Here is a 17,411-nt window from a genome sequence, read left to right as displayed (position 1 = left end):
GTGAGCCAAACATTTTAGCACATCACGCTGCCTCTAACTGACAATTAGTTATCTGCCGGCTAAAAATCTCCCCCCCCTCCCTCTTTTTTCGGCAAATGACACCATAAACCCAAATGATGGCACTATAAACGCAATGTCCACGGCCATTGGATGATTTGAGCATCGTGAGGTGCATATTTATAGCAGTCGTTGGGGATGCTGCATTGTGGCCACAATAAAGATGAGCCATGTTTTTCAAAAACAAAAAAGTGCTCAAGGTGTGACACGTGCCATTTAATGTTTGTAGCTTCTTGCGTTTGTGTTTCTAAAAGTTTTTCAGCTGTTGATTCATAAGGCAGTAAAATCTTTTAGTGCTGGCATTGCACTGAAAAGTGTGTCGGGGCGCTTTTACAGTAGGCTCTCGTTAACCCTTTGAGGGATAAGGACGTACATGTATGTCATCCGCTACAGGCACAAGATAGTCGAAGACGTACATGTACGTTATTGCCTGTATGCTTAAAAAATGCTTGTATTCTCTGAATTTCTTTTGCTTGGTGTGTCCTGCCACAGTGCAAGAATACAGTGCACCCTCGATTGTCTGACCATCAGGGGACCACGCTAAACCGTTGTATAAACCGAACGTCGTAACCGAAAAACCAAGATTACAGATGGTGACACTCAGCCGAAAAACAGGTACAGACTACCTGAATAAGCCCACGGCACGACCTTGTGCCTCTGCATGTGAAGTTGCCTCCATGTGAAAACGAAACTGAAACCGCGATGCCAACAGCCTCCCGTCAGAAAAGTCAGACACAGTGTCATCATCGCACCACGAGTTTGTGTAGAATGCATTTGTGCGTGACAGAGCTGTGCACATTGCAATTTGTTGCCTTGTGAAGTGCAACTAGTGGTGTCCCGCTGTTATTATGAAAGTCGACATCAATGTGAAAATAATTTTGCATGGTGAAAACAGCTGCATCCCGCCCTTATGCATGCTCATGCCTGTGGAGGACCATTGGTCAACCCCTAGGTTGACGAATGGAAAAGTAGAGAGAAAGGATGTCTTCACGGAATGGAAAATAATGGAAAACTATTTTTCCTGGAAGTTCATGCACTTCTACATATGTCTCGATTGCGTGCGTATCTATCTTGGGTCGTTACCTAGTCAAGCTCTATCCACATATAGTAGCTTCAACCACCAAAAAGCTAATATTTTTATATTGTCAGTTCGTGGAAAACTTTCTTGGTCGACCTACAGATGATCTTCTGCCTTTGCCACACTCGCAGTCACTGGCATGAGCGTGCATAAGAGTAGGACGCAGCTGTTTTCACCATGCAAAATTTTATGTGTGTGTGTGTGTGTGTGTGCGTGCGTAGGGCTTCACTACAGTAGTGCATCGGCTAGTTTCAGTTTCGTTCTTCCCCCGATTCCCGCCTGTTGTGCCTGTAAAACCAATGGCTTTCCACTTTAGAATATTTCATAAGGTGACTGACGTAAGGTTACTCTCTTGTTTATTATTCTCCAATATATGATTACGCTTGCTTTTTTGCAGGTGCTGACTGACACAAACAATGCAGCTATGATTGTTTTCTGTTTTTGGGACTCGCAAAAAACTGCTTTCCTCTCTCTGGTTATATGACGAAAGATTATTATAGGTTTAATATTAGCCTCTGCTTTCTGTATGCGCTCAAAACTGTGAAGTTTTCTTCAGTGTGCGATGATTTCTCTGCCGCGAGTCTAGCGGGTAGTCCTCCAAGCTGCCATTCGGCTCCCGGATCAGAATGTGAATTTGGCTCCCGAACCAGTAAACGTCAGCCCAGTGTGAAAAAATTTACCTACCAGTTAAGACTCAAATATTGATGAATTGAGCGACATTGCAAAAGCATGCGAGACAAGATGGTGCTGACTGGATCTAAAGTGGTTTTTCTCTCCCCGCCTCCACCCCCGCTCGTGTTTCCACTTAGTGCAACATTGTGTATTTATATTAATTTTTGTACGTCTGTGAACAACATGGTGTCTATTACCACACAATATTTTTAATTGTTATTATAGCTTACTTTTAGAATGTATCTTGAAGTTACTCACAAATGTACGTACTAAATAAATGATTTTTTGTCACTTTATGGTCACCCCAAAAACTTTGGGTTTTTTTTTTCTTGAATATATTTGCCTGGAGAACCTAATTAAGCGATAAAATAAACACATTGTTTGGGGTGCATGAAAAAATTAGACCCTCAAAGGGTTAAAGAAATTATGGACGGCAAAAGGTTTGGCATCTTTAAATTTCAAATGTCCTCGATTCCTCCGAGTTTGCAGTTGTGCCGCAAGGCGACCTAAGCATGTCTAACACTATATGTCTCTGCAGCAACTGCAGCTGTTTCATCAGAACTACATGGCAGTGAAAGCTGTCCAAGAAGAGCCTGTTAAAGATCTGATGTTGGTCAAAGAGGACATCTACGACGTCGCTCGCAGGTGAGTTTATAACTCCTCCGCAACTTTTGTTTCTCCATGTCCCATCTGAAATTCGCAAAACGTGCAACATAGTGTTGCGGCTCTGGGTCCCGCGGGTCTCATTCTGGTAGCAGGCCCCTGTCCTCGGACCCATCGTCGAACAAGTCAGCCGAGTATAAAAGTTCTTCTACATATATGGCGCTGCATTGCCAACTCTGGGCGCATTGTCCGCAGCTTCAGCCAATACGGCGCTCGATGGTTTGGGTGCTCCACCTTTGAAGGTTTAATAACTTAATTATATCAATTGCACCTGATAAATCTGATACCTGATACACAACTTGTAATGGACATTCTAACTTCATAAAGATCAAGCTGTAAAAGGTATGTGAGAAACGAAAATCTCCACTGTTTCCATTAAGAGGTATGAGGGCTCTGATAATACGAGTTGTACCCCTATCGGATTCGGGATTCGCAATGCTACATTATGTTGATACAGTTGAATCCCGCTAGAACGAAACTGATGGGGCGCGGAAAAAATTTTGTCGAAGCGAAAATTTCGTAGTTAAATCGAAAAATATAGCTGATCTGAGCTAGCAAAAACAAAGGAACGTATATTCTCGAAATTCCAAAAGTCTCCGCTGCTTCCTGTTCTTTCCCAGCAGCGTCACGACGCGATTCTCCCCCATGCATAGCGAGGCCACGGTGAAAAGCATGCTGAAACAACGCCTCAAACCGCCTTCGTGAACAAACCAGACAGTTGCATTAATACGTTAACACCGGCAGCTGGCCGTCAACAAAAGTATCCGAGAACGCTGAGATAGAGGATGGGTATCGTGTAGCGGCGACTTTTGCCTTATTCTATGCCATTTTTATCATCCATCACTCGCGGCTGGCTGATTTTGTTGATAATGCGTATGAACAGCCGCTCTGATTAGTTACCACACTGACCAAGCGCGAACATAATGATAAGCATCGGAAAAGCCATCATTCCGCGGTTGCACCCAGCAGCTGCGTGAAAGAAACCATGAACTGAGCTTCAGCTTCGGATAGTCTGTGGCTCAAAAGCAAGCCAGTGGCAAAAGCAGGGCAGTCTCGTTGCCATCGCTATCGAGCAGTGGCAGTGCCCATGTTTGCTGAACAGCGGCAGTTTCTGGTGGATGCCATTGCATGTTTTAATCTTCGTTGATGCATTTTCAGAATGCATCGAAATGTTGAGGATTGGGTTTACTGCATAGTAATAAGTATCTGAACCTGGAATTGCAGCATGAAATTTCGTTGAAGCAGGACTACTGAACGAAATTCTGCTCGGAAAAGCTATCCTGTGCAAACAGAAAAAGAACTAGAAATTTGCATGGGTCGCTGATGGCAAAATTCTAATGCGGAAGTCCGAGAACTCGAGAGTTGTACACGTCACATGCGATGACGACCTGATGAAAATAGTATAAATAGCGGTTTGCAACTACTGGTACTCCTATAACTAACATCATGCCACTCTCTGTAATCACACCTTACAACGTACCTAAATACAACATCTCTGTCTTCTACACGAACATCCGCAGTTTAAACAAGAATTTGAACTTGCTTTTTGCATTCCTTTCTACGCATGCCCAGCATGTCGATGTTATAGCGTTGACGGAAACATGGCTAAAAAAGGGCGAAAATTGCAACATCGGTGGGTACACATTCATATCTAATCCACAAGAGTCACGCACCCGTGGCGGCAATGCGGCCGTCTTTGTAAAATCAGGATACTCGTTTTCGAAACTAGAATCCGTCACATGTAGCTGCGCAGATATTGAATCACTGTTCATCAATTTGGAGTGTTCCCTTATCATAGGAGTTATATACCGTCCTCCGAACTCATCTTACGTTTCTTTTCTAGGTATGCTTGAAAAGGCGCTATTTACACTTGCGGCAACCTACAATATTACCATTGTCATTACGAGAGACTTCAATATTGATACCTGCAGTCTAGTCTAGCGTCTTCTGATTACGAGTTTTTGCTTGCTTCTTTCAATCTTCGAAACTTGATCTCTACGCCCACACATTTAACTAGCACCTCAGCCACGATCATAGACCACGTGTTGACAAACATATCCACCCCGATCAATGCAAGTGTGTATGACGAACCAATCTCTGGTCACCTTCCTATCTGTATCTAGATTATAGACCTCTCCAAGACTTCACCTAAAAATCACCCTGTCATTAGAAAAATAGATTATACCCTATTAAGGAACGAACTTCTATCTCTCGTACCAAGCAGTGTGTACCATGATGATGTAAATACTGAGGTTGTCAATCTAATCTAAACTATAAAGACTGCAATCAGTAACACTAGTAGTACCGTATCTTCTCGCTCTTATAATGTCCCGATCTGCCCTTCGATGACCCAAGACATTCTTGCTATCTTGAAGAAAAAACAGTTCTGGTACAATAAATGGAAACGGCATAAACATAATCATTATTACTTAGGGCAGTATAAAAGGTTACGGAATGAATCTGTCGCAATAATCCGCGTACGCAAGAAGAACTACTAGTCCAGCTTGATACAACGTGCGAATGGGGATACAAAAATAATATGGAAAATTATACAAGGAGTTGTAGGATATTCTATGCGCATCGAATCCTCCCTTTAACAATAGACGAACAAACTGCTGAAAACTTCAATTCATACTTCACTAGTATTGGCCCGTCCTTGGTATCTAGTCATCCTGGCTCTAATTACAAGTGTTTAGCCAGCTCCATACCCAATACCTTCTTTATTCATGACATAGAATTAGGAGAGCTGTTATCTACCGTGAAAAAATTGTGTAATATCAAAACCCCCGGGCTGGATGGAATCACAGTCCATCTGATCAAGGATAACATAGACATATTAGGCCCCATCTTGTGCCACATTTTCAATCATTCCCTAGCAACCTCGTCCTACCCTGATCCTCTTAAAGTCGCCAAAGTATTGCCCGTATTTAAAGACGATGATCGCTGTGACCCTTCGTGTTACCGCCCGATATCAGTTCTCAGTATAATAAATAACATCTTTGAAAAGCTACTTTCTTCTCGAATGAACAAATTTCTGGAAAAATATAAAATTTTATGTCTGCAACAGCATGGTTTCCGTCTGGGATATTATACTTCCACTGCAGTTCAAACATTGACACAAAATGTCAACACAGCTTTAAATAGCCATAAACTAGTTTCTATTGTATTTTTTGACCTACAGAAGGCATTCGACACTATCGACCACAGCATCCTTAAAAAAAAATTAAATAACTATGGCCTTAGAAACGAAAGCTTTGAATTCTTTTCCAGCTACTTCACTCATCGTAGTCAAATTGTTTCTCTAGGTGGCATCACTTCTTCGCAAAAACTTATCAGTACAGGGGTCCCGCAGGGATCTGTCTTGGGCCCTTTGTTCTTTATATTATATGTAAATGACCTACTTATCAGTACAGGGGTCCCGCAGGGATCTGTCTTGGGCCCTTTGTTCTTTATATTATATGTAAATGACCTACCACTAGTTATTAATTCTGCAGAGCTACTATTGTATGCGGATGATGCAGCTTTAATTGTTATGGGGGGAAATATTCAAGAAATTGAAACAAAAACAAATGCTGAACTAGCTAATATATCACATTGGTTCAAGGCAAATAAACTTACCGTCAACGCGAAAGAAACAAAGTACATGATAAACCATTCCCGACATATGCCAATAAATCTAGACAGCATTCAAATAAAGATAAATTATTATGCACTCGAACGCATCAATTCATTTAAATACCTAGGTGTAGTTATCGACAACCATTTCCACTGGCAACCCAATATAAAATCAGTGTGCTCGAGGTTATGTTCGGGCTGTCATGCATTGTTGCAAGCGAGAAATTATTTCGACCTTGCAATATTACGGGTCTTGTACTTTTCTCTTATTCACTGTCATCTGTCCTACTGCATTGATTCACGGGGTTGGACCTACACTATATACCTGGAGCCTTTACGAAAACTACAGAAGCGCTCACTAAGAATAATAACGCACTCAAGCTACGATCATCTCAGTGCACCCCTGCTTAGTAAACTACAAATTTTACCAATGGACAGTTCGCGTCAACAGAGAACAGCCATTGTCATTAATAATATCATAAGGTATAACCGTCCTGTTCATTCGTCCATTCTTTGCTCCTCATCCTGCCCTACGAGGAATACTGCTGCCGGTAATTTTAGCCTTCCTCCCACGAACAACGTCTATAAAGAACGGCGTCTGCAGTTCGTCGGTACCAAAATCTGGAATAGATTACCCCAGCATATAAAATCGGCTGTTAACTTTCCTCAAAAAATAGAAAAAAACACTTCCTTGCAATCCTTAATGTGTCTCTGTAACCCCCTTAATAGTAACAAAGTCGTTCAATCCTTGTATATAAGTACCACTACGTCCAGTGAAAGTTTACTGCGTAGTTGTTATTACTCATTGCCTTGCTTTTGTTTGTGTATAAAAATTACATGTTTCTGTTATCTTACCCAAGTTCGAGTATCTGAATATATATGTCTGTACAATGCCTAACCTTCTTTACTATATCCGCAATGTTACTATATCTGCAATGATTAGCACCTTGTATCCTGGTTCAATGCCTTGTTCTTTTGTTTTGCTACACGTGCTATTGTTGCCTTGTGCTATTGTTTGAATACTGTGCCATTTTGTATCACATCATTGGACCCTTTTCTAGCCTTTGGCTATGAGTCCAAACATTTTTTTGATCTATCATTTTGGAATTGAAAATGAAGTGAAATGAAATGAAAAAGTGTTTGTTGTGGCTGTTGAGGAAAGGACGAGCCGCCGAGCCCATGGCGAAGCCCACCCGATCGACCTCTTCTTTATTCCAAATGCCGCTCTAATCTCCTAATGATGATACAGTAAAAGCTCGTTAATTCGGATTTCACGGGACCGGAAAAACTGTCTCAATTAACCGAATGCTGTATGAACAGGGAAAACAACATTTAAAATCAAGCTGCAGAAGCATACCTTTATTTGTTGAAGTATTTTGTAATTGTCGTCTGCGTTTTCGCGCAGATTCCGGCTGACATCGCAATTTTTCTTAACTATTCCAAATAGCCAACAGCACGCAAGCTGTCGGGAGTGCTCAGGCGAGCGTCCTCTAATATTAACAGCGCCTCCGAGACTTCCCGTGAGGTGCAATGAGGTCGCAACTGTATCTCCTCGCATGATTCTTCGTCGGAATCGTGGTCTTCATGGGGGCCCGTGACATCATTAATAATCTCTTGATCGGTCAGGAGACCACTCGTGGCGACACCATGATCAATCGCGATGTAGTCCTGAAAAGTCACATCTGTGGGAAGGACAGCATCGAAAGTCGGGAAGTCATCGTCGGTGGACTCGGCTGACACCTCCTCGATGCCATCGTCAGCTACTGCTGCATGCTCGGGCCTCACAAGACCGCTGTGCCGAAAACAGTTGACGATGACTTGCGGCGGAGTGTTTTTCCACACGTGGGCGATGATGTGCATTGCGCCGAGTAAGTCCACTTGACACAACTTTCCAGCTTCTGAGCATAGGATCATTTGCTCTAGCAGGTGCTTGCGGTACTTTGACTTCACGTAGTGAATGATACCCTGGTCCATCGGCTGAACAGCAGACGTAGTGTTGGGCGGCAAAAAAACTACTTTGATGCTCTTCAGGTCGACTGTACAGTTATGGGCACTACAGTTGTCAACAACCATATTTATCTTGCGGTCCTTCGACGTGAAGTGCCGGTCCAACTGCTGCAGCCACCCGCGAAAAATGTCCGATGTCATCCATGCCTTCCTGTTCGCTGTGTACTCCACAGGAAGGCTTTTGACGTTCTTAAAACAACATGGTTTAAGCGCCTTCCCGACGACAAGTAGTGGCAACCGCTCCGTGCCAGTCATATTGGCGGCAAGAAGCACAGTTATCCTTTGCTTGCACTTCTTGCCACCAATGCACGCGTCTTCTTTGAAAGTCACCGTCTTGTCGGGCAGAGCTCTGAAAAATAGAGCAGTTTCATCTGCATTGAACACGTCACGTGGTTCATATGCGGCGATGTCCTCCAGCAGCTTCACATTTCTCCACTCGGTGGTCACGCTTTCGTCAACATTGGCTTTTTCGCCGCACACACTCCTGAAGACAAGTTCGTGTCTCTCTCGAAACCTCGCAAACCATCCTTCTGACGCTTTGAACGATTCAATGTTCATCATTGCAGCGTACTTCTCACCTTGCGCCATGATGAGAGGTCCGCTCAAAGGCAGATGCGCGTTGCGACAGTCAGTAATCCACCGGAGCAAAGCTTCTTCGAGCTGGGGATGAGCTGCAGTTCGCAACCGCTTTCTAGAGGCATGAAACTACTCGCTTTCGAAGGCTTGTCGAATCTGTTGTTCATTTTTCACGTACGTTCCCAACGTGCTCCGCTTCACGTTGTACTTGGTCATAACCTGCTGTCGCGATTCGCCGTTCTTCAGTGCTTCCAAAATTTCCACTTTAGTCGCCAAGTTCTTCGCGTCGTAGTTCTGCCGCTTTTTCGGCGTTGCCATCATTGTAGCGCACGATGGTGGTGGCATGCAAATACGGTCACAATGGAAGAAAAAGAGAACTCCACAAGAAGAGATGGTTCCGACATGGCAACACAAGGGAAAATGGCGTCGGAGGCGCTGAGTGGAGAAGAAAGAAGACGCCGACGTTCGGTGACGCTGCGATCACCCCCACTAGTTGATGATGATGGCGATGCCACTCAGGTTTCGGTTTCACTCCAGTAGTGCCAGCGCTGCTTTATCACACTTTTGTGTAGCAGCAGCCATCAGCATTTGTCCGAATTAAGCGGTGCGGAGCCGAATTCCGACGAAATAACGAAGGTTTGGTCCCATAGATTAACATGCACTTTGGCCGGGACCAATAGAGCCGTCCAAATTATCCGAATTTCCGAATTAAGGGGTGTCGAATTAACGAGCTTTTACTGTAGTGTCGCTCCTCGTTCTCTACACAAATTGCAACATCCTCCACGCCCCCCAGTGTGGCCTCATGATGAAAAATATCACAGTTGCTGTAAACACACAACACACAATTTATTTATTTATTTATTTATTTATTTATTTATTTATTTATTTATTCATGATACCTTACAGGGCCCGATAGGGCATTGAGTAAGGGGAGCAAGTACGAAACAAAAAATATCAGAGATAAATGCATTATTAAATACAGGGAAACAAAATTGAAAAAAAAAGAAAAAAAGGGTACAGTGTAGTTACACATTTTTACACATGGCAAAAAACAGCAAATAATTGAAAAAAAAAAGAAAAAAAGGGTACAGTGTAGTTACACATTTTTACACATGGCAAAAAACAGCAATTAACAAAAGAAAAAAAAAAGGTGACGACATGATACTATTTCAAGAAATGCTTACGCAATTGGTCAAGAAATGCTTTATGGTTACTGATAGATGCAATATTGTCGGGAAGATCATTCCATAGAACAATGGCTCGGGGAAGTGCTGATGAATTGAAAGTGTTAGTTCGTCCACTGATGCGTTTAATGCTATATTGATTATGCAAGCGGCGTGATATGCGTGAAGGCGCTTCCAGTGGTAAGGGAGATGGCCTGATGCTATAGCGATATTTATGGAATAAAGATAAAAGAGAAATGGAACGTCGTACATTTAATGGCACAAGCGGTATGTCATGTTTGATCTGCGTTATGCTGGAATGTGGGCTGTAGTTGGAAGTAATGAAACGAGCGGCTCTGTTTTGTACAGACTCAAGCTTGTTAGTCAGGTAGATTTGATGAGGAGACCACACTGGTGAAGCATATTCTAATTGCGGACGAACGATGGTTTCATAGGTGAGTTGTCTTAGACTGCTTGGCGAGTTCCACAAGTTCCGGCGCAGGTATCCAAGTGACCTGGATGCCTTGGCAGTAATGGTGTTAATATGCATGTCCCATGAAAGATTGTGCTTGAGATGGACGCCTAAATATTTATACGATGATGCCTGGGCTACTAATGTGCTATCTATGAGGTATGAAAAATCGGAATTGATGCGCTTGCGGCTGAAAGTGATAACCTTGCATTTAGTAGAGTTAAGATTCATCTGCCATTTGTCACACCACTTTGCAATTAATATAAGATCATTTTGAAGTACGAGGTGATCTTCGGTGGATTTAATTGAGCGGTAAATGATGCAGTCGTCAGCGAAAAGACGCAGGTTAGAAGATATGCCTGTGGGTAAATCGTTAATGTATATTAGGAACAGTAAAGGACCAAGGACACTGCCCTGGGGCACACCTGATGTTACGTCACAGAGAGATGAGGTAAAACTGTTAGCTGAAGTAAACTGCTGACGGAAAGAAAGAAAGTTACGAAGCCATGATAATGTTAAAGAATCCAGACAGAGAGCTGATAATTTCGAGAATAAACGCGAGTGTGCCACACAGTCAAATGCTTTAGCAAAATCTAAAAAAATACAATCCGTTTGAAGATTAGCGTCCATGTTAGAGTGCAAGTCAGTTGTGAATTCTAGCAGCTGCGTGTCACATGACAGTCCTTTTCTGAAACCGTGTTGCTGAGGAAAAAAGAAGGAATTGTGTTCAAGATGAGCGTAAATATGGGAGGCGATAATGTGTTCAAGTAACTTACAGCAAATGCATGTTAGTGATATGGGTTGGTAGTTATGCGGGGAATTTTTATTACCGCTTTTCAAAATTGGGATGACCTTGGCGATCTTCCAGTCCGTGGGTAATAAGCCTGATGATAATGATTGCTGAAAAATATAGCAAAGAATTTTACTTGATATTAGGACTGTGTTTTTTAATATTTTAGACTGTGTTTTTTAATATTTTTGACGAACAATGTTCGTCATTAATAGTTTGAAGTCCAAGTCAATCCACGTGGAACAATCCGGGTTCGCTGTTGCACCTGGTTTTCCAACGGTGCTTCCGACGCTTGTTCCATATACGTACCTTCAAACGCGTCGCCTTCAGTGAACTTGCGCTCTCGATGGTCAGGTTTCGTTGGCAGAAACATGGTTTTTCTGCGAGCTTCTGGTGTAGCTTATTTTGAGAAGTTTTGTCTTTGCATTTCTTGCCTTGACTGTGTTCACCTTGGAAGCATCATCCTTCTTCCTCCATCCCGGACTTGATTGCTTCATTTGCCGGTTTGGCCCTGTCTCAATATACTTAATCGGTAGTGCGGTAGCTTGTACGGTTCGCATTCTTCTCCCCTTTGATGTTTGTAGCTTACTCGTAGAGCCCTTAGGACTAATACAGGCAGCAAGCTCCTCTGCTCTCGCAGTTTTTCTCTTGCTTTTTTTTTCGCTTGAATGCATCTTGATTTGCTTCTGTCAGACATTTCTACGCGGGACGGCGAGGACTGTGCAACATCCGAATCTGCTGGCGTTGGCTTGTACCCATTCTTGATATCCCTTGAATGCCCGTTTAGATCGTCAAAGGTTTCCCGCTTTCCATTCGTAGAACTTTGTCCTTCCACCATATGCACTTGAGTTGTTGTAACTGTCGTGTCCTTAGCTTCATTTGTAGTGTACGCTGACGCGAGTTCTAACGGTGTGGGCCAGTTCTTTGTAAGTGGCGGTTCTTCTGTACGTGCTTGGATGCTTGGCTCGTTAGTGAAATAGGCGACTTTCCGGCTTCCGGTACGTTCAGCAATTCGTAGCGAGTATGGCTGCTATAGAACAAGACTGCCGCTGAAGAAGCAAAGGCCAGACGGCGGCCCCACAGACGAAGAGTGCACGCCAGCCTGCACTTCTGTCGAAATCCCCTGCCCCGTGGCCTCCAAGCGAGCCCACCGAGCATTCAATACGTTCGCGATCTTATATTTTACTCTGACCTTGGCTTGGATCTGGTGTTTATAAAGCTCTGCTTCGCCCGTCTTAGTTTCCAAACAATCGACATGAGCTGCGTTTTCTACTTCCTTGTCGATTTCTTTAAAAAGCTTGTAACCTTCAATCAAAATTCGATGGATATGTCGTAGCTCACTTGGTGACGGACGCTCCACGTGTATTAGACGTTCAATGTTGGCGATGGCTTCCGTGACGGCTTTGCGCACCTCATTCCACCTTGCGAAACAAGTCTCCATTATCCAGTCCAGTGTTGGAAACGTGAAAAGTCAGTGGCCGGCCGTGCCACGAGGTGAAGTCGGAGTCAGCTCGACCTCCATGGACTGTCTTGCCTTGCGATTATCGGGCCGTCGTCGTGAAGGGCGAGTCAAGACGGAGCCGAAGTAAACGTGAGGGCTCCCGTCTCGCGAACCTCCAGACGATGCCTGTACTCATGGGGCTGCACTATCAAGATGCACTTCGTTGACCTATGCACTGTTTTCACTTGTGAACATTGGGCTGTCATCGTGAAGGGCGAGTCGAGATGGAGCCGAAGTAGACGTGAGGGCTCCCGTCTCGCGTACCTTCAGACGATGCCTGCACTGACATCAGTCCATGGGTTCTCCTAGTAGTCTTAGTGGCAACAGGAGTCGGGCTCCCAGGTTTCAACGGTGGTTAGGCCTCGCACATCAGCTTTGCCCACGGCGGCTTCACGAAAGTCCTCGAGGCTACGACGGCGGTCGAAATTCGTAAAGTCTAAAGGTCCCTGGTTCGTTCCAGGGTTTCGGCACCAAAATGTTGAGGAAAGGACGAGCCGCCGAGCCCATGGCGAAGCCCACCTGATCGACCTCTTCTTTATTCCGAATGCCGGTCTAATCGCCTATTGATGATAGTGTCGCTCTTCGTCCTCTACACAATCTGAAACAGTGGCGACGATATTTATGCTTTGACTCCTAAGGACTGCTGACAGAGAATAGGGAATTTTTCGCCGTAGTGAATATTTCGTTGAAGTGGCGTTTGTTGTAGCAGAGTTCGACTGTAGCTTATGCGTAGTCGTAGGCCCATTTTTCAAGCACTTGCAGATGATTGTGTCAAATGCGTTTCGCCTTGGCTAAAATGTCGAATCGTGAAGTTCTGTTGACAACCAGTTACTGCCACTGGCCCACAACGAGTGCCAATGTTTTCAGAAATAAGACTCATCGTTATTCACACTGCACACACCACAAACTTTATTCTCAGTTTCACTGTCCGTAAAAGGGAACCAAAATTGTCTATGCCTTTCAGCGCACACTACACGCCACAATAAACACTGCACTGTTCCTCACACAGGCCGCCTCGTGCATTTACTTCTTTAAGATAAAATGCCAGCCATGGTGGCAAGTATTTCGTCTCACAGTTTACAACACACCCAGATGCACCTACCAAATCTAATCTTGCCACAATGAGCTGGATTTTAAGCGTAAAAAAAAAAACACTTTTGTTTAAAGCATCGCGCGACTGTACCACACTGAGGTACCAGCGGTAATGTTTTGCCAATCGCCGCCTTGCACGTGCGCCGATGACATCACGCTGTGACCTACCCTGGTATAGATATGTTGCCCACTGTCAGAAGGACTCTGAACTCTCTCTGCCTTTGAGATTAAGAAATAGGCTGCCTTCAGCTTTGTCAGTGTGGTGTCATGTTTGTTTGACATGTCCTCTTCACTTCTCTTTTATAGTATGCTCTTGCGAGGTTAATCTGCATGTTCGAGGTTTTATGAAACTAGAGCCCTTCGAGTTCAACCATGGGTGCGACAGTTTTTGTTACTACAGTAAAATCTCGTTAATTTGGAATTTCAGTTAATTCGGCCTTGGCGTCTGGTCCCGTTCAAAATGTACATTGTTCTATGACTGCAAACTCTCATTGATTCGGACAAATTCGGCCGCGCTTAGGTTATTAATTCGAACGCCCGACCGCAGTCGAGTCACAACGGGAAAGCAGCAGCGAATTCTGCCGGCCAAATTGACGGCGCACCTAAACAACTTTGGGATCTGATTGCGGCCTCTGAGATTCAAAACTTCGTCCATGGCTAGTACATCTCGGAGGCACCCCCCCCCCCCCCCCCAAAAAAAAAAAAAGAAACACATGGTACACATGGTGGTTTAAACAACCAAAATAGAAGGTAGTTCATTGCTACTGTCATAAGCAACGGCCAACCAACGGACTTGCCTTTCCCTTTTTCTTGCGCGTCGAACAGGTTTACGTGTCGGTTTAGTTGGATTGCTCAGGTCTAGTGTGCTTTAAATTATTTGTCTCTAACGTGATCAGTGCTGTATGCAGTCTTACTGTTTGCTGTTTTTTGAAAAGTTTGCCAATTTTTATTTCGTTTTTATCACTGTGCATTTATTTTTTTTGTGTGTGTGTGTGTTTGTGTTGCCTATTTCGTGCGTGCGGGCGTGACCACCGTGCGAGCAACGCCAGGATGGCTTCCCCTTCGTCTCCTGCAGCCCCAGCTGCCCCAACTCCCGCAGTGGAGAGTGCGAAGTACGAAGCAAAGGATTCGACTGCGAAAATGAAAATATTGAAGGCGTGCAGGTGGGAGCATCTCTAAAAGAAGTGATTGAAAAGTTCAATGTGAAGAAAAGCACGCTGAGCACTTACGTGAAGAATGAAGAAGAGCAGATTATGCACGCGTATGACAGGGATATGTTTGGCGACCAAAGAAAGAGTCTTTGAACGGCAGCGCATTACAAGCTAGAAAAAGCGCTGTTGCGCTGGATTGCCGTTTCGGGCGATGCGCGTTTGCCCTTGAGCGGCCCCCTTATCTGCGCACAAGCAGAGAAGTTCGCGGTGACCATGGAACATTGACTTCTTCAAGGCGTCGGAAGGCTGGTTCGACCGCTTCAAGCAGTGACACGGGCTGGTGTTCCGCAACGTGTGTGGTGAAAGCAGTGAGGTTGACGAAAGTGTTGTGCAGGAGTGGCGGTCTGGACTATCCGCACACCTTTCTACGTACGAGCTGTGCAACATTTTTAACGCTGATGAGACAGCATTGTTTTTATAAGGCTCTGCCTGACAAGACAATCGCATTTAAGGGGGACCTGTGCGTCGGTGGGAAACGAAGTAAGGAGCGCTTGACAGTTCTTCTGACTGCTAACATGACAGGCACAGAGCGTCTAAAGCTACTGGTGATCGGGAAGGCTGCGAAGCCAAGATATTTTAAGAATATTAAGCAGCTGCCTGTCAACAGAAAAGCTTGGATGACTGCCGAAATCTTTCAAGCCTGGCTGCGCCAGCTCGACCGCCGCTTTGCTACCAAGGCTCAGAAGGTTTTGTACGTGCTAGACAACTGTAGTGCGCACACGAAGGTGTCTGGGCTCGATAACATTGAACTGCTTTTCTTGCCTCCGAATACAATGGCTTACCTGCTGCCGATGGACCTGGGAACCATACAGTTGAGGAAATTGGTGAATAGCAAGACGGCCGCTATATTTGCATCATGCCAGCTGATGTGCCCCTTGGCGATTACTTCGATATTGACAGCTATGTTTCCATGGCCGGCACAGTGACCGACAGCGATATCGTCGCTACAGTGGCTAGAATAGGGAAGTGGGAGGAACGCGTCGGCTAGCGCGTAACGCCTTGGGAGAACCCCGCCAGGTGGCGCTGGCACACGTTTTCTTGTCAAGAGGGTGGCAGTAGGGGCGTTCCCAGGACGCAAGCTGGAAGCAGTCATGATGCAAGCGAGCGCAAAGCTCAGAACAACAGCTGATAGACGAAACCTAGTGATAATTTCAGGCAGTTTAAACGATGTCCTAAATGGAGATGCAGCAGGACTAGCAGCCACACTGGCGAAAGGCGTCGATGACATGCGCGCCACTTCTCCTAAGGTACAGGTAGTGATATGCACGATACCGGAGGTACCGGTGCGTGATAGCAACCTGCAAAGAGCGGTGGTCAACGCAAACCAAGAGATATGGCGGATGAGTCGAGAGAAAGGCTTTGAGGTTGTGGAAATAAACAGAGAGGTGCATAGGTGGGGGGGTTTTCAACGAGACAGAATTCACTTCGATGGGCGGCTAGGTCATGAGGTGGGTTGGCGACTTGCAGGACGCGCAGTAGCTTTTTTGGGGGGCAAGCGAGCCCTTCGAGGTGCAGGATAGCTAGTAACGAGGAAAACAACCAGGGAGACTCTTCGACAGGTGGTATGAACAGATACGATTCCAAAGTGGCACCAATATCAAAGATAGGTAGAGTCCGGGGCATAAATAGACGTAGCCACGAGCGCCGAGCCAATTCAGACATAGGGTATATTAACATGCAGGGTGGTAGGAACAGGCTGAAGTGGGAAGAGATAGAACAGCTAAGGGAAGAGAGGCCGATGGTATACGGTTTTGTAGAAACACATCTCAGGGACATGGAACAACCTCCGAACAATCCGGACTACGCGTGGGAATATTGTAATAGAACAGAAGGCAGCAGAAAGGGGGGTGGTATTGGGGCATTCATTCATAAAAGTACAGACTGGCAAAGGGTCAAGCAGGAGTGCAAGGAACATTTATGGCTAAAAGGGAAAGTGGCAGGTCAAATGGCACTCCTTGGTTTCGTGTACTTGTGGACGGGAGCAAAGGCCAGAGAGGAAAACCAGACAATGGTAGAGTGTATATCAAAGGACATTCAGGAGTTAGGAAGAGAGTGCGAGATAATTATATTAGGAGACATGAATGCGCACATAGAAGATATAGATGGGTATACTGACCCGACAGGCAAAATGATCATGGATATGTGTGAAAGGCTTGATTTGATCATTTGCAACAGTACCGAGAAGTGTGAAGGGCAAATAACATGGGAGGTAGGAAGGCTTCAGTCGACGATAGATTATGCACTGATGTCACATAGGATGTATGATAAGCTCAGGGGAATGCACATAGATGAAGGTGGCTCCAGAAGTCTGGGTAGCGATCACAAACGTATCAAGCTAAGTTTCGGAAGAGGAGTGAAAGTGGGAAGGAGACAAGATGAGCAACTACAGGAAAATTTTTATCCAGAAAGGCAAATTGAAATAGCCACTAAGCAAATTGAGAAAGTAATCACGGAGGATAATAAGACAGTATGGACATACATGAATCTAATTAGACTCTTTGAGCTAGAGCTTGC

At 44.7% G+C, this 17,411-nt stretch overlaps 1 protein-coding gene across 3 annotated transcripts in view; it reads left to right on the top strand.

Annotated features, from left to right (window-relative positions):
* LOC119178177 (snRNA-activating protein complex subunit 1) overlaps positions 1-17,411 on the top strand; it is a 69,284-nt gene that overhangs the window by 37,869 nt on the left and 14,004 nt on the right. For all 3 annotated transcript variants that reach the window (XM_075889081.1, XM_037429357.2, XM_037429358.2), the window contains one exon: positions 2,346-2,452. In XM_075889081.1, the coding sequence (XP_075745196.1) occupies positions 2,346-2,452 (107 nt within the window). The remainder of the gene's footprint in view (positions 1-2,345; positions 2,453-17,411) is intronic.

This window comes from Rhipicephalus microplus, chromosome 1 (genome assembly GCF_043290135.1).
Source record: "Rhipicephalus microplus isolate Deutch F79 chromosome 1, USDA_Rmic, whole genome shotgun sequence".
Lineage (NCBI taxonomy): Eukaryota > Metazoa > Arthropoda > Arachnida > Ixodida > Ixodidae > Rhipicephalus > Rhipicephalus microplus.
Note: the sequence above shows the minus strand (reverse complement) of the source record. Positions and strands in the feature narration are given on the sequence as shown.